Genomic DNA, 26,144 nt, shown 5'->3' on the forward strand with positions numbered 1-26,144 from the left:
AATGAGATGAAATGGTAATCCTGGCTCTGTCTTGGTCTCTCTCTAATTCTTCCTCGTTGCTTTTTCTTTCTATCAATTACAGTCGGTAATTCCCTTTATCTGTTGAAATTCTCTCTTTGTCTGAGTCTGACTGCTCTGTGTCAGACGATCTGCTGGAGAAAGAGTGGTAGTCTGTGATTAGTAGTAAGTGGGCGGGTGTGTGCGTCTGTGTGGGAAGAGTGTGTGCTGGTGGGTGTGTGTCTGTGTGTGTGGGAAGAGTGTGTGCTGGTGTGATGTCTATAGTTTGTACTTAAAGTTCAAATAGAAAGTGTGTAAATGTGAATATCTAAGAGTGATATAGAAGAAACAGTATTAGATTTCATTAAAAAAAGCTGAATAAACTAATGGCTTTGTCCTCAGATAGACCTGACGACAGGAGAAATTACTATGTGCTTGTACATTTGTGTATGTATGCTCCCTAAGGTGCTGCTAAAATGATGGTTATCACTGGTCTGGTCTGTTTATTCTCCTTGGAAAAGGAAAAGAGAGGTATTTCATTTGGCTTCGAGCTGGTTAACCCTTCCTGTGAGCTAAAATATCCCACGGTGCCATGCTCTAGCAGAGGGTGAAACACCCACACCCACACACACAAAACTACACACACACAAACACAAACACAAAACATGATAGCATATTCCCACACTTTATTTTGTTTACTAGGAAAACTCCCCCCGGTGACAACTTTTATCTGCTGAAAAAAGCCACGTACACAAACACAGATATTATATCAGAGCCACAGTCCCCTGTCCCCTGCTTCCTGTTAACCTGCTGTCAACTTCCTGTCCTAGACACAGAACTCACCAAGATAAACCTGTCTCTGTCTTTGTGTGTGTTTGTGTTGTCCGGCTGTCTCCGTCCATCTCCTTTTCTCTCCCATTGTGACCTTCATTTTTCTTTGGTCTCTTGTGTTTAAGATCTATGACAATCTATAACGTTGTCGCACTAGTATGTGGTTTATATGTGGTTAACACAAGACAATTATGTCAAATAAACAAAAATAAATACTCCTGTTACCATTACAATCTGCAGTGCTCTCTAAACCCCTCACAGCAGGATGAATCTTATGGCTACTAAGCTCGAACGGTTTGAGAAAAATATCTTATTGTGATTATTTGACTGATAAGTGTGATATTGGAGGAAATTATAATTTTGGCTTCACTTATATTGACAAATATATAGATGGTCGGATTTTTTGTGAGGATCGGTTTCTTTTAGGTCCGTAAAATACGATAAGCCGGCCCGGTCATATCCGCTCTATACTTGGCCTGTAGCAAATATAGCTTGATGACCACTGGGGTCAAAGCAATACAACATATGTAAATGTATCTTTAAATAAAACATTGTGCAAGACTTCTAACCTTTAATAACATTAAATATATTTAAATGAGGGGATAATTACTCATTAATCATAAACATATGCAACCTTTTACAGAGGGGGTTGCAAAAAGCCATTTCTTTGTGTTAAGGGGTCATAAGCCAAACACTTATGAGCCATTGATTATACTCACAGTAGTATTCAGTGTCTCCTATGTTACAGGGTGTTAGAGCATACATGTATTACATTACTTAACAACAGCCCCTAAGGGTCGTTTTAATTTTTAAGCAGTTAATAGTCGCGTGTCAAGGTCACAGTGAGTGCTCTGCATATATTGAGTGTCTATTGAATTTCATTGTTAAACTTTGTTGTGAAACATCCCGTGTTAATTGGTTACAGGCAATGTTGTCACGACTTAATTAACTGGTGGGAAAACATCCTCATCATGACATGCATGCATATATAGTACTGTGTATGTATTTGTGTTTTAAAAAGATTCCTTTTTTCCCTGCTCTCACCCTTTCTCCTCATCTCTGGTGTTATCTGATGATGAATAATTGATGTAGAAAAAGAGGTTTCCACTGTAAAGAGATGGCACCAGAAAGCAAACATGCCTTCCTCTGCACTCTGTTGTGACCCCATTTCTACCTTCAGCCACTTCATGGAGGCACACACACACAACAAACAGCTTTTTAAATGAGAGAAGGCTAGCCAATAAAGATTACTACTTACAATGGACGTCCCAAGCTGTATTGGTAATATAGTGTCAGTATTTGATAGTATTTTTCATATTGCGCCTGGTCATTTCCGAGTCTTTTTTTTTTTTTTTTTTTTTTTAATGGCAATTTCTGTTACGACAGCTGTCAAAAAGCTTTACTGTGCCCTTTTATTAACACTGAATCCTCTCCCAAGAGAACAGTACTTCATAGGCAGGCAAAGTTTAAGGCAGCATGCACAAATAAATAGTATGCAGTTTAATCAAATAAAGATATTAACAATGACATCATGTCTTTGCCACCACACAGGTTGAACCTATAGGTGCTTTGCATGCGCTACAGCAACATTTTATAGGTGAACCAAACCTCTTCTCGCTGTGCCAGGAGTGGTTGTCTTCCTGGCTAAACGGTTTTAAACATTATTATCTCCAATGATATCAAATCCAACTTTAAATGTTATGTAATACTTCAAATTGTAGTGAAATCTTGATTTTTTTTCTATACCAAACTGGATTGGCTTTACTAACTCTTTTGTAAGCCTACTTTAAGATGATTGTGCACTGACCAGATTGCTGAGGGAAAATATAAATATTAGATTGAAAATTAATTGAAGGATTAGGATTGGGGGCAATGATAGGGACATTGTCTAGTATAAGTAGGAGTGTGTGTGTGTGTGTGTGTGTGTGTGTGTGTGTGTGTGTTACCGGGCTGCTCTCCTCGCTGGGTGTGCGAGGCTCATGTTGGCTCGTCTCTGTCGTCTCAGAGTCCTGCTCTGATACTGCAACCCACCCAAAGCAGAATCAAATCATTTATGACAGATCTTCACACACTCATTATGTAACATTGTGTGTGTCATCCATGTCCTCATGGTGCAGAAAGGAAAACACATTGAGGCTATGTTTGTGTGATTTATGTTTAGATTTTCTGATTTGTTTTTTTAATTGTTCCATCTGTTATTGATTATTCATTATTAAACAAAGACCATGCATAGAAAACATTCACAAATAATATACGATTTAGGCTAGATTTAGCTATTAGCGGATTTCCACTTAATATCAAATTCTTTATAACAATTATAAAGACAGATCAAATCAAGGATTAAATCATTTCAATAAAAAAAATCTTGCTCAAGCTCATATTAATGCTGACAAGACGACTGGTTGCTCATTATATATGTATCTATCTAAGATGTATGTATACTTACAAGCTTTACGAGTCTTTCGGGCAAGAGCAGCTGCCAGCTCACATTGTACCTGTTGAAGAAACGGTGTCAAGACAATACGCAAAAATAAAAATATATAAATGATTGATGAACACATTGGTAATGAGGCAGCAATAGGATACTGTATTTATTGATTTTCAGTCGCACTGACCGTAGTAGTGAGCCTCTCAAGAGCTTTCATCTGGAGGATCTCACTGCAGATGTCCCTGTTGCCTTCAGAGTCCTCCTCTGACCTTGGATAGACACAAACACACACAGCTTTACTTATAACTGACATGTGCAATATTGTGATCAAATGCTCTCCAGAGAAATAGGATTCCTGCAGGGTTTTGATCTACGCTGCCCCCTGGTAAACCTAGAGAAGAACTACAGCCTGCAGACACATCTACTGGATGTTCCCGCCTGTGGACGGTAACACAATAAACACGAGAATATTTTAGTGAGAATATTTTCTGTGTGTTAATATTTTTCTTTTGGCGAGTGGTATCCGTTCTATTTTTCCTCCCATCTGTCTTTCTATTTCTTTACTGCTCACATGTCTCTGTATGCAGCATCTCTCTCTGCACCCCCCTTCTGTCTTTAATGTGGTTTCATTTAAAATAGCTTGCAGACACACCCTCCTATTGATGTTAGTGAGGCTGTGTGTGTATGTATGCATGTGTGTGTGGCAGCTGAGTGTACATGCATTCAGAATATATAAGGACGTGTAACTTGTTTTGAGGATTTTTTTTCAAGCCCGAGTGCATCTGTAATTACATTTGTGTAGGAGTTCATTTGTGTGTGTTTGTGTGTGTGCGGTATAAACAGGTGGTTGTTTTGGGGTAAACTGTGTGTTATTCCCACAGCAATAATACAAGGTTGTAGAGTTTGTCTTCGATAGCGTCAGACTGCACCCGAGGGCCCCTCCCCTAATATGTTCTCTTACAAAACCACTGTTTGGATTGGTCTCCCACACACTGCCTCACCCCCGCACTACACACACAAAGACTGATTTGCATACAATTTGGATTTTAGCAACAGATCCCAGTGGTACGAGTAATACTTGTGAAGGGAAGAAGATGAAGCACTGTGTGACTGTGTCTGTGCTGTAATCTGATAAGGGCACGATAGAGGCAAAGCGGGGGAGATCGTGATAACATGTAGCGCACAGCCTGACACTTCAGCTATCGGCTCTGACACAGACAGAGAGAGACGAGCCAGGTAGACCAACAGATGCCTTAAAGGAGTGTGGAAATATCATATTTTTACTGTCACAATAAAAGCTGCTTGTGCTTTCCTTTCAGTATCTGTGTTCGAAATAAATCCACTCTTTAAAATAAGATTACTGATGATTACAAATCTCAAAGAGCTGGATGAACAAAGGCAAATGATCAAGTTGTCAATGCGATTAAATATGGAGGATTTTAATCTTTTGTGAGGATCATGAGATGTATCTATTCTGAGTCACCATGCTAAATGTATTCTCATCATGGAGGGTCATTAGGGTTTTTAGCAGCCGTTCATTTGGCAAGTTGGTGACTCACCATGAGGCTGAATGTATCTGTGCTGGAGGACAGGCACAGTGGGAGCTGTGTCACCCATCATTAAGCAGCACAGAACAGTTTTCAATCAGTATTGATAGAGGATTAACATGATCGCTGCTTGCAATGTCTCCCTTTTTATTCAAAGTCAAAGTTGGAGTCATGTTGATATCCCACACAATAAATCAAAATTAAAAGCGTACACATTCTTATTGTGAACAATGTGTCAACGTACTTTGATTTCTTGAGCAGGAATAATGTACATACTTCAATCTGATGCAATCTAACAGAGATAAAAGCCTGTGCCATAATGCAGATTGTGGGATTGAGGTTGATGTTATCTGTGTCGAAACCCTTGACTGTGTGGCTCTGTTTCTTCAGCCCTCTATTTGGCTTGTTGCCCTCTTTGGACCAAAGCGCCATGCAAAGCAAGCAAGTGTGTTTTCTCATCCTAAGCTAAGGTGTCATATTTAAGCTTGTGGCAATTCTCCACTTCCTGCTCAATGATATGCAGAAATACCTTGATTTTTTAAAAGGCATAAAACTGGAAAACTCAAATGAAAATGTGCATAGATAAAATGCTGTATTTTATATACAATGAGGAGGCATTCATGAAGGGACAAAGAGAGAAGATAATGTGAACATAAAGCCTTAAAATGTTTTTGTTGCAAGTCTATTGTATAGCATTACATTACTGTGCCCCTCCCCTCTGTTTTGTGTCTATGGAGAAGTTCTTTGCAACTGATATACTGTACTAAAGTACCCTTTTTCACTGTGCTAGATACAGTGATTTTCATTCATTTGAGTCAATCAGTTCACGCTTTGACAATCAAAACTTGACATGGACTCAACTTTAAAATGAACAAATGTGGTGACATTTGCGCGGAGGCAGTGAGCAGGACATCTTTTCATAGTTAAACTTTAATCACCTCTCCTTATAAAGCTCTTTTCAAAAGCACTATATATGCAAGTTCAGACCGTAAGTGTTATTTGAGCCACAGAGGAAGACAGAGATGAGACAGTGAGAGAGGTTCTTGCAAATAAAGCTCATTAAATAGAAACAGAATTGAATGCAGATGGGGACATAATGAGAGAGGAGGGACCTGTTATTTTGTAGAGTAAATAAGACTGTCATTAATATAACAGTACCTTTTTAAGAATAAGAAGACTTGAAACCATGAGATTCTTGTTGTTTCTTTCCCGCAAAACAGCAATTATTTGTAGAAAGCCTACAATAAACTAATCGTATTTAATGACCACATTGTGCCTGGTAGCAGTTTGTTCAGACACAGCGATCCAATTGGAAACGATGGAAGTGTTGACACAAAGAGAAACATCTTCTACACATGATGCAGAGGAGATAACACATTTAATTAGTAGCATATTTTTCTCAGGCTTCCCCAAGGAAAGAAAATCACAAGCAGGAGGCCAAACAGTCAGCTGATGGTACATATTCAGGCAACAAGTTATCAGTATCAATGTAATGCTTGCCTCATTAGATTAAACTTCAGCAAGAGATAGGTTGCCATAATTCATGAGGAGCGCTATCATCAGTTACACACGGCTGCATTTCAAATCTTGCTGCAGCAGCTCAAAAAAAGTGCAATTCTCTAATTTGGTAAAGAATACGCATGCTAGTTTGGCTGTAGATAAACTTACGATAAAAAAAACAGTTCCAATCTGACATTAGTGGTTTTTGGATAAAGGCTTTTTTTTAGATAAGAAGCACTCAAACTAGAACGGATACACAATATCCGACGTACAATTATTGCTTTAGAGATTATATACTTTTGGCGGTTTCCCCTGGCAGCTACAACTATTCTCCTTGACACCAACAACAGAGCGAGAGACAGAGAGGAAGGAAGGGTGTGAGACGAGCGGATGCCTGCAGAGAAATATCGCTCCAGTCAAAGAGAGGCTCAGACAGCAGTGGGGTCAAAGTGATAGACAGAGGGAATGTGTTGAATGCATAATCTCATCTGTGTCTAATACGCCCAAAAATTGAACCGCAGTTTTTGAGATGTTTTTAGAAGAAACTCACAAAATATGTGGATAATATGAATATGATTGAGAATAAATTTAAAACACGACATGATAAAAACATGCAGACATGTCTTTAAACTTTTTGCAGGCAAATCAGAGAGGATTCCAGGTGAAACCAGCCAGGGAGAAAAAAACAACTAAAATATTATTGGTTAGATTAGGGAAAAACGGGGTAGAAACCTGTTAAGCACTAATTTCTCCGCACACTACCAACCTGTGGAAACCATGTGTCGTGGAGTGACCCTAAGTATGCACGTCATCTATCATGATGTATAGAAAGTAACACAGAGGTACATAAAGTATGTTACATGACAATTATATCAGTAAGTATAACATTCAATTCCCCTCGCCGTCGTGCTCTCTCCCTAGTGTCTGCAAATACTCCCTTTGAAGTTGACACACAGATGAATGTGTTGACGTGTGCTCTTGTTCCCTCGCTCTCAATATATATACTCCATTTTCTTTTACATTCCCCGTCTCACCCTCTTTCTTTCTCTGAGTGACAGATTGAGTTCAGTGGCATCCTCAGCAGGAATCCCACATACAGGAGGAGGAAAGCAGGGAACTCTGGCTGACACCACTCTGCGTGTGCGTGCATGTGTGTGTCCTCGTCATGTTTCAGTTTTTTGTGCATTAGTGTATTTTTTCTATAGATGTTAAGGTGTGTGTGTCTGTGTCTGTGTGTGTGTGTGTGTCCCTCACATAAACAGACTGAGGATTTAAAACCTAGAGATTAGGGCTCTAGCTAGGATTTGGGAAAGATCTTTGGAGAGGGTGTGTATGTGTGAGTTTATAATGTGCTGCAAAACTTGTGCCCGTACACGTTTCCACCAAATCAAACAAACTGACTTGTCATCCGACAGACAAATGACCTTAATCATACTGTAAATCTAAGCGGGAACACTGTCACTTCGACTTTGATATTCAACCAGAGCGCCGAGCTTCCACTTCAGGTCAACGGAGATCATCCAGTAAATTACTACTGAGTCACATTTAAAGTTTTATCAACTATCCTCAACATTCTGCAACAATTTAACACGTTCGCTCTAATGACAAAAACAACATGCCATTATGAAGGATAAATATGACCTATATTATCAGTCCATAGGATTATCCATTAAAAGCTGTGATTTCTTTATTTTATTCGAACAACAAATAAAACCTTGGAAAATGTTCAATAAATGATGTATAGATGTTTCTGAATACCAAATATAGTGTCTAATGGGGCGACAGGCTTTGATTTTTAGTGGAGAGGAGGGTGTTCAAAAACTGCAGTGTTGTTCTCTTTCTTAGCACAAAACAGGGGAAACTACATACAAGTTGTAAACAGGCTGCATAAAAGTAATAGAAGCCATGCAAACATTTCCGACTAATCCCTGTGCATGTTCGGCTAAGTGTAGCGTGGAGAGGCATGTATCGGCTGCGTCCCCAAAGACACTTTTTCTTTCTTTAAAAGAACAATCAAATGTTACCTTTTAGCAAGTGAAGCAAACCGTGTCAAGTTGAGATAAAAGTGTTTATTCAAACTAGATTTAAAAAAAAAAGGGAACCCCCTACTGCGCATCCATCGCAGCGTTACTTGCAATAAGATTTTAATGGACACTTACGGGCTGCTGGCCCCACCTCCAGAGCGAAACTGGACGTACGGGGCGAGTTGTAGGAGGAGCCTAACCGCCTCGGACCACTCCCCTTCATTGCGGCGAAAGTCACAGGAGGCGGAGTCACACTCCTCAAAGCTGAACTGGTAGTAAGAGTTTGAGTCTGAAAACACCCGCTGGTCCACTGGAGAAGGAAAGCACACAGAAAAAAGTGATTTTATTAAAGTTTTCCCTTTCTCTTTTTCACAGTAATAGTGTGCCAAAATGTAACAAACTGTCTATTTGTACAATAACAGCTATAATTTAACCTGATGAAGGTATACAGTATATGATTACAGTGTAATCAAAGCGTTAGGTGCTGCTTTGTTCAGGAGCCCATGAGCTCCCTTGCATCACAATCCATAAGTGGCAATCACTGCTATAGAAAGGAAGGCGAATGATGCATGAGTTGTGTTATTTTGAAGAATGTTCACAGATGTATAGAGTTAATCAAGAACTAAGTATATATAATTTACGTTACAATCAAATGGCTTGTAAGGTCAGCATTAACAGGACTGAACATTGTTCTTTGAAATATAGAAATGGGCATGCTGATTACAGCCGTTTAAACAGGGTCAAATGTGAGTCAAAACATAAAGATTGGAGACAGAACAAGCATTGCTTCGTACATTATTAAATGTATATCGATGCACTAAATTCAGAGCCTCAATCATTGTTGACAGTTTATAGCAGACACCTTTTACAAACAGAAAAGAGACATGGAATAAAAACCGAAATAAACTCTTCAGATACGCTGGATTACCCAGACAGATGAACTAATGTTCCAAAGCAAGTAGCCTCAAGATGATTAGGTTTGCTCATTCTTAAAAAAAAAATGCATTGCTTTTCAATATTATACCTTCTCTACAATGATGTGTTATGCATATCATACCAAGTGTAAATTCATCATAACACAGGGTTTTTACTTATTCTTTATTATCACAAATAATGATAGATTCTCAGAGGGTTGAGTATGAAGTATAATGTTAGTTGTCTTTGGTAAATATTGAAATAGGATGTGTGGGTAGTTCAGAAGGATTTAAATAAACATAAGTAAAGAGATATTACCTTGTAAGAAGTTAAACAGGCAAAGGAAGAAGCTAATTCATCTATTCTGTTAGTAATGAACTGGTGAACAAGCTCATCTTTTGGCTTTTTAGCACAGGTCTCACTGGAAGGACTATACATCTTGATGCACACTCAACCTTCAGGCATGGTGGTGTGTGGTTGTGTGTGTGTGGTTGTGTGTGTGTGTATTTACCAGACAGCAGGACTCCCAGCTCCAGCAGCACCTGCCAGACACGCACAGCAGTAGTCCGACAGCGCACGTACACACACTGCTCACACAGCCACTGCACCAGCTCTACACCCACGTAGCTACGCCTGTAAAAATACACACACACACACACACAAGTGCAACCACACAGTGTTACGATACACATGCACATACTCCTTACCTCTGCACAAGGCTTGTCTTTTTTTTATTTAATCAATATTCATCGATTATTCATTAGTTCTCCGTAAGCCTTTTTCCTCTGAATACTCTCCGTCTGCTTTCCCCCAGGATAAACTCCCTGTGTGTGTGTGTTTGTTTGAATCCACGATGAGGGATAACAGCTCTTATTTATATTTGTGTCCAGATGTTCACATGGTCCTCGCATGCGTCTGTATTCATTGTATATTGCATGAGAGCGCTTGTATTCCCTTTCCATCCTGTGCTCTGCTACATCATGTCTACGTCACACTTTCCTCGTCTTACTGCATAAACAACTAAACTGGCCAATCAGGACAGGGCTCAACAGTGACTGGTGAGTCAGTGTACATGCTTCACCAGACACATCGATTCATCCTGCACACAGACAGACACACAAACTCAGAGACAAGTGTACCGTATGATTCTGGCCAGGTGTATCTTGTCTTTAGCCGGGTACGGTCCATGAGAGAGGAAGGCATTCCTCACAGCCCGACCAGCGCATGGAAAACTCTGGGAACAAGACTGACACACAGAGAACCACATTCAATTTACACTGTCATTTTAAAATCTGAACACAGAAAACATATCTCAACATTGTTTTGGACATTGATTGCAGAGCTAGAGAGGCTACATGCTGTCATTGACGGCCTCACAAGGACAACTCGATTTCTTCGTCCCAGAGGAGTGAAACATTGACTTTGCCTACACGCTCTGCACTAATCCTGCTATTGACACCATGTTAAATAAGACTGTATTTCAATTCAACTGTTTACAGGCATGCTTGTTCTGTGTCATTAATATTCACATTTACATGCGACAGAGCAGGGGTTGCTTCATGAGGAACATGAGAGACTCCCTCATTGAAGCTGATTATGTAAATGACTGCACTTTAAGTCTTTATAACGTATCTAGAGGGATGGTCAAGCATGCGTTAGATAATTGGTCCTGTGTGTTAAACATGGCACTGTGAATCGTAGACCGCTAGTTGCGCTATGTCTAAATTGCGACAATCATTGTCACCAGTAGTGTGTGTGTGTGTGTGTGTGGTTGGTGAAACTAGCTTGGAAAACAGCCCAAGATAATACAATCACTGATGTCACCTGTATAGTGTATAGAGGCTAAACAAACACACTCGCACTTCACAGCAAAACTAGTGTGTGTGTGTGTGTGTGTGTGTGTGTGTGTGTGTGTGTGTGTGTGTGTGTGTGTGTGTCCTTACCTTGTTAACTGTTGGTCCAGTACTTGGTCCGGGTATCGTGTCAGGTGATTGCTGTTGAAACACAATACATAAAGCCGTCAGAGCCAACACAGAAAGAAGCGTGCACATGCACACACAAACACAGCAAATACACTTAACAGCGAGATGAGAAAGACAAGTTTGACCATTCCCAAAACATTAGTCAGGTTTTGTTCAACCTGACAGCAGTAACAAACATTGTGCATACATTCATACAATACCGCAACACAATTTGCCAACCTTATATAATGTGGCCATTTATTTTGACTTATTAAGTGTACAAAATGGTTAAACAGAGACTGAGATAGTTAAACAAAGACAGAGTTAGTGACCTATGCACTCACTTTGATTTTACTAGTAAAAACACATTTAAATTCCTCAACAGTCAAATGCAATTGCCAGTGTAAGCGTCAAAATATAACGACTGACAGCTTAATAAATCCTGTCTACCATCACGCCATCCTGTTGAAGCCTTTTCCCTGGGCGTGTCGACTCCAACTCTACTTCCTCTACCAGGAAATAAACTCTTAATCTTTGTGGATTATTATGGTGCCAGAGGAGCTAAATGGAGGTGTTGACACTGCGGTTATAAAACAGATTAAATATGAGAGTGAGTGTTACAGGAGATCAAGTAGAGCGGAAAAAGGCACTACATGCAGACATCTGTTTCTGTATTTCACTGCAGTGTTATACGTTGTGATGCAATTTAGTAAAACCATGTCTGTGTTTCTCTGCACCTGAATTCAAAGCTTGCCTTAAATGCTTTAAGTAAATGTGTTTTTTTATGGTTTTACAACACTGAATCATGCTTTATGACACTGATCAACAGGCCGAGAGGTATTTCATGTGAAAAGGTTAAAATGTATGTTCAGATGGTGACTTTTATAAAAAATATCTTCATTGTCACTCCCCTGACAAGGCAGTACTGAACAACTATAAAGATTCTGTTACTCCTTTAACTATTTTTCGCATTAAATCCATACAGAAACATATATTGGTGTACTGCTGAGCTGTAGAATGAGAGAGTGTGTGACCCAGAAGTAAAACAAATAGTCAAGCCGAAACTCAACAACCATCCACCGGTCAGAGCAAACTTAAGAACAAATCTGTAAAAGGTGTGTAAAAAGAACTATTGGGGAAAAAATACCAGTGCATTTTCAAAGCAGTGAACAAGAGATTTGGAGAAAAATATGTTACAGCAATCCTGCTTTAGTGTCCATAAAAAAGGGGAGTGTCTGAGATAATGAAGAAACAAGTATAAACCAAAGTAGAAGAAGTTTCTTTGGTCCAATGAGACCAACATTGATCATTTGATATGAAATGCATATTGGTCATGGCAGTGTCATGCAGAGGGCATGCTTTTATGCAGCAGGCCTTTGAAAGCTTTGAAGATAAAAGGGGAAATGTATTTTCTGAATCATTCTGGGGAAAACTGCTTTCTGTAATGGCATGCTAAATTGGGAGAAGGCCTTTTCCCCCAGCAGGATGTATTTTGTCGATTTTAATAAAGCAATTGCCTTTGTACACAATCTTGCAAGTATACAGCATTATTATCAGCGGATATGGTGCAAGAAAAAAAGATCAGATACTGCCTTGTGCTTTGAAACCACCATGGCAGCGCATCACTGATAAAATACGAACTGGATTAGGATGACGATCACGTTGCCAGCGTTCATTAAAGTCAGCATGAGAATCTCCTGCAATAGTAACTGCTCTGTGAGCTCAGTCAGGGAAAAGGGATCAGTGATAGAGTCGTGGGTTTGATTCCCTCTGGAAATTGCTGCTGCCCTTCGCCTGATGATGAAGAATGGGAAGACACAGAGAAATCAGATGCTTGAACAAATGAAAAGCAACGAAGCCACTGTGGAAGATGGATGTGGATGAGGAAATATAAATGTGTTAGCGTGCAAGGGGATAGGAAGAGAGGGAGGCAGAACAAATCACAACAGAATATATGACGGGGGGATATGAGAATGACAGATTGAGCGGGAGAGCGATGGGGGGGGGGGGGGGGGGGGGGGGGGGGGGGGGGGTGAGAGGCAGAGAGATCGTTTTAATTGTGATCGTAAAAGTGAGTGAGACAAAGACAGAGAGCGAGAGGAATGCACGTCGGTGGCTTTGAGTTGAAAGAAAATTAAATAAATGATTACAGAGATGTAGAGCGATGATAGTGTCTACGATATCACACACACACACAAGCGAGGACACACACTTCACACACACATGATCACAGCTCACCTACAGTACAGTATGCTTCATCATATGTATACCACAGTCTAAACCACATGTGTCAAACTCAAGGCCCGGGGGCCAAATCAGGCCTGTGGCAGATTTAATTTCGGCCCGCAGGATAATTTGTAATTACTATTAGATCTGGCCCGCCGGTATATTGCACGCACACCTTCACTCAATCCTGAGGATTTCCTCAGCTCAGAGCCTGACCCCAAACATTGATGAACTTGCACCCAAGATGAGATGCCAAGTATCTGGCTTAGTGTGCATCACAGAGTTTAAATGGATGTTTCCTTCTGCACTTTTTTTCTTGCGACAACAGGGCATGTTTGGTTTTTTCTTTGAGGGAAATTGTTTTTTTTTAAGCTGTTGTTGGCCTGTATGAATGCAACTGATTATTTAATGTTTAATGTTGTTTTTATAGGCAATCATTTAAGCTTTGTTAGTTCCAGGTTTAATATGTGCAATAAGTTCATTTAAATACGTTTTACAATAAACATTGAACCAGTCCGGCCCTCGACTAGTACCCATTTTTTTATTTTGGCCCACTGTGTATTTGAGTTTGACACCCCTGCTCTAAACTGTACACATCAGACCTATAGTGTATTTATACTTTTCACTACTGTCCATATCGTATATATATTTGATCTATAGTGTATATCAAATATTTCTATGGAATTATATACCCCATAGCGTTTTATATACCTTATAAATCATACTGTATTTATTCATATTCATATGTAAATATACTTTGCACTCATTGCTCTAGTAAGATGCTAAACTATATTTAATTGATTTTTATGACAAAAAAGTAGAATATAATCTAAAAGGAATAGACGTTTTTGCTTCTTAGAGCGTTACAAAAGACGATTGATATTACTCTCATTGGTGTTCAATAAATACAATGCTACAGTAAGCAGCAAGTTAGCTTAGCATCGCATAAAGACCGGAAACCTGCTCTCTCTGTAGGTAACCAAATCTGCCCAGCAGCACTCTTTTTGGCTCGTCAGTCGGGCAAAATAAGCAATGTGAAAAAGGCCATCTTGGGTTTCAGGAAATGGACTTGGTGACTGTGAATTACTGTTTGAAAATCAGAGATTACAGAAAAAGGTGTAGAAGAAAATGTTGTTTTTTTCACCTTCTGTAATAAAACTCTGCGTGGAGTTTCACATGATAAACAGCTCTGCGTGGACGTCCTCCCGAGATATCAGTAAATATGAGAGGAGATTTTTTCTGTGTCGACATGCAGCGTTTGGACTGGGGGTTAAGTAGAGCACACCAGCCAGCCAAGCACACAGACTAAATAAATTGTTTCCGACTCTCGCTATCTCGATCTTGCTCCTTCTTTCTCTTTTGTCTCGGTCGCTCTATCTTATCTCTCCATCTCTTTGTCTCTCGGTCTGGTGAACACAGATCTCTGCAGAGGTCTTTGTTTCTCCACCATCATCTCTTCAAGTCACACCAGCCCGAGAGGAGTTTCATTCATACTGTATCTCACGACGAGAGAAATGTCTGCTGCCCATGTTCCTGCCAGTCTATTTGTCTGCGTCTGATTTTTTTCACAAACATACACTCCTCCATCACACAGTATACTGCCATCAGTACCGGAGACAGAGAGACAGTGTCAGGGAAAAAAGAGAAGAGGAGTCAGAGCAATAAAGAGAGAACACATGCTGGCATGCTTATCGGTTTCATGACTTCAAAGAAAGTGTGTATACAGAAAGAGAGAAAGAGCAGCAGAGAGCGAGGTCATTATCTGCAAAGAAATGGATTACTCTCAGATTAGATTGCTGAGCACAGTGAAGAGCTGCAGCACGGCATGCTTGGCAAGTCCCCCCCCCACACATACACACACACATTCACACACACACTAAGCTCCTGTCGACTCCTTGTCAGATTTGTCAAAATGGAGACATCAAAGCACCTACTGCTCAATGGATGCACACACACACACAGACACCGTAAAGCTGTAAAAAAAACGACATGCTAGACCACGCCTATCTGCCAGCAGCACACATGACCTTTGGCTTACAATAACTACAATAATCTATAGTGTACTTGTTGATATAACCGGCTTTTATTAGTAATTGTCCCTCAACATATAACAATGGTATAGTTTCAGCTTCTCAGCTGTGAAGATTTGCTAGTTAGAACAGAATATACACTAGACTCTTATTGGACAAGCTATTTAATGTTGAATTGGCCTTTTTACATTTTTAAGCTGCAATATTTTTACCTTATTCATTCATTTTAAAGATCAAACTGTCAGTTCAATAACTGAAACTATACATGCAGATTAATTGTTAGCATTTGCATCACGACACAAGAATATTTTGGACATCATTAGACCAGAGTTGATGGTCATGATTTATATTTTTAAAAGGTTGTTTTGTCTTGAAAATAGATCCTTCCAGCTGTTATTTTTAAACCACCTTCCATCATAACATCGTTTTCAAACTCTCATTTACGTTGCTTGCCAATTGATTTTGTTATTTATTTTAATCCCATAAATCTCAATCAAAAAGTCTTTGGTCCTTTGTCATCTTATTTGACTTACATCAGCCTTTGCTAGTTCTGCATATGGACATTCATAATTGTTCATAAGTCAAGTACATTCCTAAAGTTTGGAAGAAGAATTAGCATTCTTCTCACCAATGCTAATCGTTTCAGTCAAATACACTGATTATAGTGATAGTGTGTGTGAGTTTATACAGTAAGTGGGGGTTGAATGTGTGTTGGGCCTCTATCTGAACCCTTCACTCATCTTCCTTATCTCAATATATAATGCAGTTATGGATGTGAAAGTATGGCTGGCAGACATAAAAACACATCACAAGCCACTATTTCACTGCATGTATTATGCAGAAATTAGATAATCTTCTGAGGAGTATCATCAACTACCCCCTTAGACAGTGTTCATAAAGTCTGCTAGCTTACATTACCACTTGAATTATCTCATGCAACAGCCTAAATGATGTTTCAAGCAGCATACTGTAACTGCACATTTACATACAGTTGTGTGCTGTGTATTGTTAGTCCTTTTAAAAAGGTCCCATGTCATGGCCATTTCTACTGATCATAATTCCATTGTTGAGGTATACTAAAACATATTTATATTGTGCAATTTTCCAAACTCACATTGGTTTCTCATACAGCATCTCTGTAAAGTATGTGTATTCACTCTCTGTCCTAAACGCCTTGTTGGAGCTCCTGCCCCCTCCCCTCCCTCCCTGTGCTCTGATTGGTCAGCTCGCCCACTCTGTTCTGATGAGTCCACCACCGTTACAGCGGAACATCAGTGATTATGTGTTACAATGGCGTTAGCAACCAGAAAATGACATCAGTAATGACAAACAGATGAGAATGCTGCGAGGGGTCTGGGTGCCGTGTTGGCGGGACGTTGCGCGGCTCGCTGCTGCGAGGATCGGACAGTGTGAGCTGGGTTCATTTCCTGCTTGCTGCTTGGGGTCTGCGAGACAGCGAGACATCGCGAATGGACGCGGGAAGGGGGGGGTGCTGAGGGGGCTGCCTACATTTTTCAGATTAAGTGTATATTTTATAATACATGTCCAAATGTCCCTTGTAAAAAATGTAATTGCATATAAAGTAACGCTTTCATCATATTTTGTTGCTTTTGCAGCATGTTCTTTATCCAAATAATTTCAAGCGTGTCGTCTGCCATGAATTCATTAAAAGAAAAATGAAAAAGCTGCAACCTCAAACAAAATGGCATGATAAATGTGGGGGTGCACCACCATTACACTTTGTTTTAAAGCTCCCATGTCATGCTTTTCCGGTTATTACCCGTCCCCTTGTGTGTTATGAAGGTTTTTATGCATGTAAACGGTGTGCAGAGTCAAAACCCTCAAAGTACACCCTGTAGCGAGTAAAACTCTAACACAGAAAATACCTCCCCAAAACGCCTCGTTGGAGATACGTCACTGCCCATTTGAGTCTTCCATTTAGTTCCGGGTACCGCCTGATGTCATGCGGTACCCGGAACGAAATGGACCAATCCCGAAGAGCTATGGCCACACCAGCAGCGGCGTGTTCCTCCTCCAGAGGTTCGAAGAACCGGCATTTCACAGACGAAAGCTTCCAAAACATTGCCCAGTTTGAGGCCGGATATGCACAGCTTGTTTGGACCGTTTGGAGCAGGGGAAGATCTGGGTATACAACCTGTAAGTTTGCATTGTTATTTGTGTATTTATCAAACAAGACTGTTTAAATGTGTAAACTGTGTTGGACTGCTAAGCCATTGACACAGTGCTAACTGTGCTAACTAAGTTGCTAGAGTTTCCATATATCAACTCTAATATCAGCAGATGGCCTTGCATACATGTATCTCATAGCAGGAGAATGTCTGCATTCACACACAAAATACCTATTGACAGTATACTGCGGGTGATTTGCCGGTCAGTCGCGAAACGTAATTACATTATAGCTGGCGTAGCGATCTAACACACGGAGCTTGAGCTAGTTTTGGTCAGAAAAACATTTTTGTGATGCTACGTTGCTAGCGTTTAAATATATCAACTACAATGTCAGCAGATGGCCTTACATGTTTGTCATGGCAGGAGAATGTCTGCAGTCACACACGGAATACTCATACAGTATACTCCGGTTTACCGTACATTGTGACCGTACATATACTGCATGTAGCTAACGAGGCTAGCTGTATGCTAGCGCAAAACAATGTATTCATGCAAGTTACATTGTATGGTAGCAGAATACCCGTATACGATTGCAATTATAAACACGTTATTGCTAGCCTAATATGAACCACTAGCTTTTGTTCATAGTAGTTTTATTACACTGCATTATAGTTGCCTTTCCTCCAAGCTAACGTTCATATCGTGTTAGCTACCAAGGTAAACAAAGCTAGGTTAGCATATTAGCAGGCAAGCTGTTCATTACACAACTACTACTAACGAATCTAAAACAACTAAGTTTCTCTAATATTTTGTGATTTGCATTTGATTTCGTCCAGCCAGATCCTGGCGGACAATCCATGACGGGGAAGGGATTCTACTACTACTGAGGCGTCGTGCTAAAAGGCACCGCACCGCACCGGCTGTGCGCAGGCAAGAGGAGGAGGAATGGATGATATACCGTGTATATATGTATATTTATGTTCATTTTGTACATTTCTAAAAATAAAGTTTAATGGAAATACTTAGTAGGCCTATCCTTTCTTCCCTGAATTCATATATAGCAAACCATGATTTGATTTCTCATCAAACAGTAGTAGTTTATAACGGGTAAAAATAACTTACTCTTTGTTATGAGAGTAGCTCGTAGGCCACAACGGAAAGACAAGGAGACATACACGAGTTTACAAAACCACGGCACATTTATTGTGGTAAATGCAAAGATAGGTGGTTGAGAGGATCGCAGAGTTAGTCTTCCTGCAGCCGCTTTGGAGAGAGACTGGGGCCGTAGTGTCCGGAGGTGTCCGTGATCGCGCTGATTACCCTCTTCAGCTCCACCCCATCGTAAGACAAAGGCCCTGGGGCCGTCACACTCTTCTATAACAACAGTTAAAAATATATATGTATATAAAATATACCGCTGTACCGACGCCATGATAAGACTGATGTTACGCTGAGAGCAGCCGGGAAAAGCACTGACATGGGCGCAGCCTCTCTGGTGGTTGACTAATCAGAACGAGTGGCCGAGCTGACCAATCGGAGCACACTAGGCTCACAGGGAGGGGGGGGGCAAGAGCTCCAACGAGTCGTTTAGTGGAGAAAGTGAATACTGCTGAATACACATGCTTGACAGAGATGCTGTATGCGAAACCAATGTGAGTTTGGAAAATTGCACAGTATAAATCTATTTTAGTATACCTCAACAATGTAATTATGATCAGTGGAAATGGCCATGACATGGGCCCTTTAACATTATTTGTAAAAAGAAAATGCTCCTCCGTATTTCCTCTCTCTCTGGCTTACATTAAGAAATCAACTGCATTAAAAGGAAACTGAAAAACACACATGCATGCAGTGAGAAAGTCTTAGTAGTCGGCTGTTTTCTGATTGCTGTTGGCAGCGTTATCGGTGAAGAAAGTTTTATGTCTCACGCTGCAGCACACACACTGGTTCTGCGTCTGTCTTGGTGTCAGCAACAAAAACCAACAAAGCCTAACAGTACACAGTAAAACTGGTTGCAGAAGACTTGCTTAAGGGTGCCGTTAAAACAGAAAAAAACACAATAAATCAGTGGGACATGTCAGCGTCTGTATGTTTTACTCTGACAGTATCAAACGTGAGGTACACTGACTGCATATGTGTTGTGAGTGGCTGACCATTAAGTGGCTCTCAAATAAAACACTTGACTGAGCTGTGGTCCAGTCTTTGGAAAAGTAGAAAAGAATACTAGCTTGATGCAAATTTCTACCAGGTGTACAGACAGAGAGCCCCCTGGGAAGTGACCTGTACGTTCAAAAGTCAGCTCCTTTAAGAACATGTTTCTGCTCCCATCGTATTGTAGCCAATAAAGGATGAATGCCAGAGCAAGTCACAACAGAGAATAAAGTAGAACAGGATTTTCAAAAGCGAAGTCGCTGCAGCATGAAACCTAAGGCGACAATAACTCCAGTTCCAAGTACTTCATTAACTGTCAGCACACATCAAAGAAGCTCATGAGGTAATGTGACGTCTATTTCAGACTCTTTATTCCAGCACTTTTACAGGGCTGAATACATCATAGCAACAAATGTTTAAGATGGATGGATCAACAACAACAACATGTGCCCCCCTGTAACTTCTGTGATTTTAGATTAGGTTATTATTTTCCTTTTAGCTATTTCAATTCTGTGCCATTAGTGCAAAAAAAAAAACATCACTAGTATTCCCTCTCACACATATTTTTGGAGAATGAATAGATAAAAGGAAGTGTGTGTGTGTGTGTGTGTGTGTGTGTGTGTGTGTGTGTGTGTGTGTGTGTGTGTGTGTGTGTGTGTGTGTGTGTGTGTGTGTGGTGAAGCATAGCTAACTGTGGTGTCTGGAGAGGACCAGTCCACACAGAACAGCCATACCTTCACACTACTTACCCACGCCTCATCACACTAACCCACACACACACGCACACCAAGTTAGATGAGAAAGAAAGCTCAATATGTTTTCTTCATCTACTCAGTCTTTCCTTCTCTTCAGCTTGGCTATTCAACCAAAACACAAAGATGGTACGCTTCATGTCACAATTAAAAACACAGTCTGCTATTTCGAGAGTAAACCAGCTTCTGACATGATTGATGTAGCTTCATCATTTTAAAACCTCTGTAATACTCAATAGGGAAGTAATCCACTGATTCATCCAGCCTTCGTGGTTTCAGTGTAATGTTGTTGTCTGGACTCGTATTTGGTCGTATTTGCATATTCTGTTCTGCAGTTCATTACAGGATTACCTATGGTTGAGATGTTTCTACACCGAGAGGATTTAATCGTATTATACAGACAGGTAACAAGAACACTGAGCAGCCTTGACATGTAAGTCCTTTAAACATCACTTGTAACGTGACATAAACTGTTCATCACCTCAGTCCACAGTGGCTTTCCATCGCAAATGTTGCATATTTTTAGCACATTCGGCACCTTAGGGACTGGAAGACTTGGCAACGTGTCCCTGATTCCCACAGAGGCAATCAGGGACACGTTTTTTCCTGCCTGCCACAGATGAGATGAAGTTGAGCTGGGCGGACACTGTGAGCAGACATTTGGCTTGTCAGGTGTGTTCGTTCCACATCAGGGAACACGGTGTCACACACATTTACTGCTTACTAGACCCATCATCACACAACAGAACCAGAGAGCCCATGAGAGAAAATGCTGATGGTGGATCTACAAATGTGCCTCACTAGGATTGGGATTTTAGTTTAATTTACTAAATAATAGAGATAAAGCATTAGTTCAACTGAATCATGATCAAGAGAAAAATAATCTGCAACAGCCATATACTATTCTACAAATGCGAGGATTTGATTCCTCTTTGTTTTATATGATTTCAAAGGGATTATCTTTGAGTACTGGATAGCAGGTAGGAAAAAAACAAGGTATTTCAAGGTGGACAATCACCTTGACTGAGCTTTCAGAACTTGTGATGGGCATTTTCACGTTTATAAAAAAACAATAACCTATAATTAATAGAAGAAAAAAAAATAACATATGACAGATAACCCAATATATGTTTCTTAGTGTATGCATGTATGTGCGTATGTAGTGAATTTGTTGGGGAGGGATAGTGTTGCCTTGACTACCGGAGTGTGAAGGCATGGTATCCAAACGCAATTCTAGTTATTATGCATGTAGCACGAACGCACGGACACACACACGCGCACACACACATTGCCTCTGCGACATTAATGCTTGTAACAAAATGAAAACACCTGAGTCGTGACGGGGTTACGAAACAGCCTCGCAGCACAGAGCGAGGGGTCGGTAAAACTCACGGTTAAAAAGATAAAACGTTGCTACGGTTTATCAAAACATAAAAACACGGAAGGACGGACAGTCAGTCAGGGGTCGGTTTTTCGGAAATACTCACGCTCTTCTTCCGCAGGTGCAGCCCGTGCTTCAGTAGTCCTGGCAGATCCCGGATTTTGTGTTTCAGCTGAGCCTGGTCTCGTGCGCTCCGGTTCCATCGTAAACCCGCGAGCAAGCCGTCCTCTGCGGGCTCCGAGTCCTCCATGGTCCCCCTCCTGCTCCTGTCTGTCCTCGAGCTACCGCCTGCCACCGCTCCGGAGTTTTTAATGTATCCTCACAAGGCGCACTGCCGCCCGCGCCCGTTCGCCATTTCCCCCCCTACCTTGCGCTCAAACTCAGCGACCTGCATCTGCAAAAACTGCACGACCTTCTGAATGTGTATTCCGCAGCACGCGACGCTGCTCCACCCAATGGCTCGCGCGTCCTACTCCTCACTACCAGGTTGATGAGTGTGTGAGAGTGTGGGTGGGTAGGGGGGGGGGGGGGGAGGTCACAGGTGCAAAAAAACATTGCATCACTTCCACCCTTCATTTAAATTCAAAGGGGCTTTATTGGCATGACCATATCGAAAACATAGAAGTGGCAAAGCATGTTGTACAAGGTGTTACAACATTAGCAAAACATTAATCATATATGCCAACACTAACATGCAATTCAAAACCAAAGAAAGTGTTTGTGTGTGTGAGATTCAAAGGATTCAAAGGCTTTATTGTCAAATGCACAGTACAATGCAACATAAATGTAATAGACAATAAAAATGTTAAATCTATACAAAATAGATTTAACATTTTAAGTCATGCAGATGAAGTAAACTATGTACATGTAATTAAAAAAAATACAATAAGCTAAATGTTGCAGAGATTGTTGTAAGTCACCAATTGAATTCAGGAGTCTATAGAATAAGATAAACATACGTTTGCTTGTGGAGTTGATATTTCAGTCTAATTCTAATGTTTATTTATGTCCTAGGCTTCACTATAAAGATAATAGCCTTGGGGGGAGGGAGAAATTAAGCAGAAGAGACTTGGTACAGCTACGTCACCACATTACCTGGCTCAAATTTCCAAAAGTAAACAAAGAGAAGCCATGGAGTGTGTGTCTGTCTGTGGGAGGTTGTATGTGCTGCACAGCAGAGTCTATGTTCCAGGTGTGGAGCTACATTGTGTCCTGGCTGTGAGAATAGCTGTGGAGCTTTTTCATTCCAGTTTTACCTGAGGCAGAAAGCTGATGAGCTGAAACATGAGACGGTCTCAAACCTCCAGCCTGTGAGGGGATGAAGATGAGACGCCTTTGGTTCCCCACTCTTTACATTTCCATAATAGTCATCATCAGACAGTACTTTGAAACTCTTTCTTTTGTTAGAGGCAGTGTATGTTTACTTAGCATGCTGGTTAGCCCCAGTGTGTCTCATGTTGGCTTTTAAAGGCTGTTTGATGTATCCAACTGGTTTTTAATGTAACTTTTCTTATTTTGAAATAGCTGCACTCCCCTGGCATCATAATAAGCAACTATTTCTCAATGCGTTTTGCAAGAAGACATTCACTGTATGGCTTGAAAAATAACTCAGCTCTGTTGGGAAATTTGAAAAACGCATTAGATTAGATGACAAGTGAAGATGATCAGAAGGAGAATTCATTTGCATTCAGTAGATCCAATTGGATCTGAGCTTGACACTGCAGATGACATAAATGTGAGCAGAGTTCAGTTTGAGTGCAGGGGGTTTAGTTGTATAACTCAAATGTCGAGTCTGCTTTCCTGATAGGACTTGTAATCTGGGATAATTGGCCCCTTTCAGGGACTCAGATTATACCAACACCATGGCTGTCAGTTGTAATGGGCCGCCATACTGTTTAGCAGCTGAAAAACACATACACACACACACACACACACACACACACACACACCATTTTGTAGAGCTCAAAAGCTAGCTGTAACGTTTCATTCAATAACATGATAAATGTACGTTTGGTGCTGAATCCAGACTCAAATGAGGAACAGAAACAGTGATGTTCTATTATAGTCAGCTTTCTTCTTTCTCCACTGCTCTCCATATTTGTCGGTATCGCTTTAACTTTGACACTTAGGGCTTATGGGTGGCATTAGCACAGTTTTAGGGGACTTGGCTTGAAGCCGGAGGGTGGTGGGTTTGAGTCCCACACGGACCCCGGTGCGGAGTATGTGCCGGTAGCTGGAGAGGAGCCAGTTTATCTCCTGGGCACTGCCGTGCCCTTGAGCAAAGCTCTAATTGCTTGGAGCTCCGACTGTGTGGAAGACTCTACACTCTAAAATCTCAACAATTAGGTCCTGTGTGGATTTTGGGCATTTTTGTAATGAATAACGTAACAAATGTCCCTAATGAAGGATTATTAAAGTGCTTCCTCTTAACAAAATCTCATAGTCCGTGCAGTGTGAAGGATGCATCACATTTTACTCTTCAAGTTCAACACTGCCTGTAATCAACTGTGTCAGTTTAGTGTCGAACACAACAAAGCTGTTGTTTGCCAAGACTAACAGTAGTTTGTTTGGCTTTAGACCTTCGATTAAATACATTGTAACCATGCAATCTTTTCACAATACATAGAGATCCATGTCAGCGGCAACTTCTGTATTTGGTGTTCGGCTGTACTGAAACACATTCCATGGGCTTAATAGGATCTACAGACAAAGATAGACAGAACGCCAAGATTCAAAGGGATGCGGCTAAGATTCAGACATGGTCTGCTGCTAAAGAATGTGCAGCATGCTGCAACAATATAGACACATGCATGTCAAGTTTTTATCTAGATTGTCTTAAAAACAAAAAATGTTTAACATGTCAAGAATTTGTAGTGAGTTAAGAGAGTACAAAGTTGATAGTTGTTAAAGATCGTGACAACTTGGTTTAAAATCTGTTTGTGATATACATACACAGAAGAACAGAAGAAAAAAAGGCTCATATCTGCCATGATCTACCAAAGGGCCAAGATAGAGCTAAACCCAATTACTCAAATGTAACCCAAACCTTTCATTTCTTTCTCAGATCCTCATGCAGATAGCTGGAGAGAAAGAGATGTGGCAGAACGCACTGAAAGAGAAGCGATATAACTCCAGTCAGCTGTGACAACCAGATATCACAATGAAGAAATGCTGCCAGACAGGAATTAGTACCATAAGACTCGTAACTTCTATAGGTCTCCGGTAAATCTAAAGAAAGCAGCAGAATCTGTATTTTGGACTTTAAACACCAGCAGATGCTTGAAAGTGAAAGAAGGAAAGAAGGAAAACACACAGTGTTTGCTGAATTGCTGAAGAAGCAAAATAAAAGGAGGGGACTTTGGGCTTTCTGGTGCCGACTCTGGAGGATGATGAAATATGCTGCTCTGCGGTCTCTGGGGACCACTGTGACCAGCCACTGATACACACACACACACACACACACACACACACACACACACACACACACACACACACACACACACACACACACACACACACACACACACACACACACACACACACACACACACACACACACACACACAGTCACATATGCACATGCAGCAAAATCAAATAAACCTGATAGCACAGCGTTTGAATGAATGAGCCCTACATACAGTAGTAGTGCAAGCACCATACTGTAAGATGTTACATGATGATGAACAGGGAGAATGGATTATAGGGGGAGGGGAAGGAAAGTAAGGAAGGAGATGGGGAAAAGGGTAGAACAAGAGGGGCCGGAGCAAGGAGAGAGAGAGATAGTAAACCAATTACCATAGGACTGGAGAAAGCCTTTCATCCAAAAACTGTCTCCACACACGGAAATATACACACTTTTGTATGCCTCCCTTCTGCATGCAAATACCGTATCCACACACACATGGTCAGACATCTCTCTTTATCACTCACTCACACACATTTTCAGAGCCCTCTTCAAACAAATGCACTCTTGATTAAATATGGAAGAGTGCCTCTGGTGAACCGAGAAGAGATACAATTCCTCTGCTCTCTTATGGAGCTCTCTGTCCATTGGGATAAAAAGGAAATGCCAAAGGAAGGGAGAGAGAAGATGAGGAAAGAACACGGTGGGCTGAGAAAAAAGGCACAAAGGGAAGGAGAGGATGGAGAGGAGTGGAGAGAGTGATGGGTGAGAATCCAGCCGAAGACAGGAAAGGAGAAACTGAAAGCAGACAAGAAGAAGAGGACAGAATTTGAATTAAAACAAAATGTGAGAAGAGGACTGCCGTGCT

At 40.8% G+C, this 26,144-nt stretch overlaps 1 protein-coding gene across 1 annotated transcript in view; it reads right to left on the reverse strand.

Moving 5' to 3' along the window:
* The window catches only part of rapgef5a (Rap guanine nucleotide exchange factor (GEF) 5a), a 45,192-nt gene extending 22,850 nt beyond the window's left edge, over positions 1-22,342 (reverse strand). Inside the window, exons 1-8 of the mRNA XM_034124540.1 lie at positions 21,980-22,342; positions 11,186-11,236; positions 10,382-10,488; positions 9,754-9,875; positions 8,463-8,637; positions 3,444-3,525; positions 3,275-3,323; positions 2,775-2,848 (exon numbers count right to left, since the gene is read on the reverse strand). Of these exons, the coding sequence (XP_033980431.1) occupies positions 2,775-2,848; positions 3,275-3,323; positions 3,444-3,525; positions 8,463-8,637; positions 9,754-9,875; positions 10,382-10,488; positions 11,186-11,236; positions 21,980-22,123 (804 nt within the window). The 5' untranslated portion in view covers positions 22,124-22,342. The remainder of the gene's footprint in view (positions 1-2,774; positions 2,849-3,274; positions 3,324-3,443; positions 3,526-8,462; positions 8,638-9,753; positions 9,876-10,381; positions 10,489-11,185; positions 11,237-21,979) is intronic.
* Positions 22,343-26,144: the final 3,802 nt, after the last annotated feature.

This window comes from Trematomus bernacchii, unplaced genomic scaffold (genome assembly GCF_902827165.1).
Source record: "Trematomus bernacchii unplaced genomic scaffold, fTreBer1.1, whole genome shotgun sequence".
Lineage (NCBI taxonomy): Eukaryota > Metazoa > Chordata > Actinopteri > Perciformes > Nototheniidae > Trematomus > Trematomus bernacchii.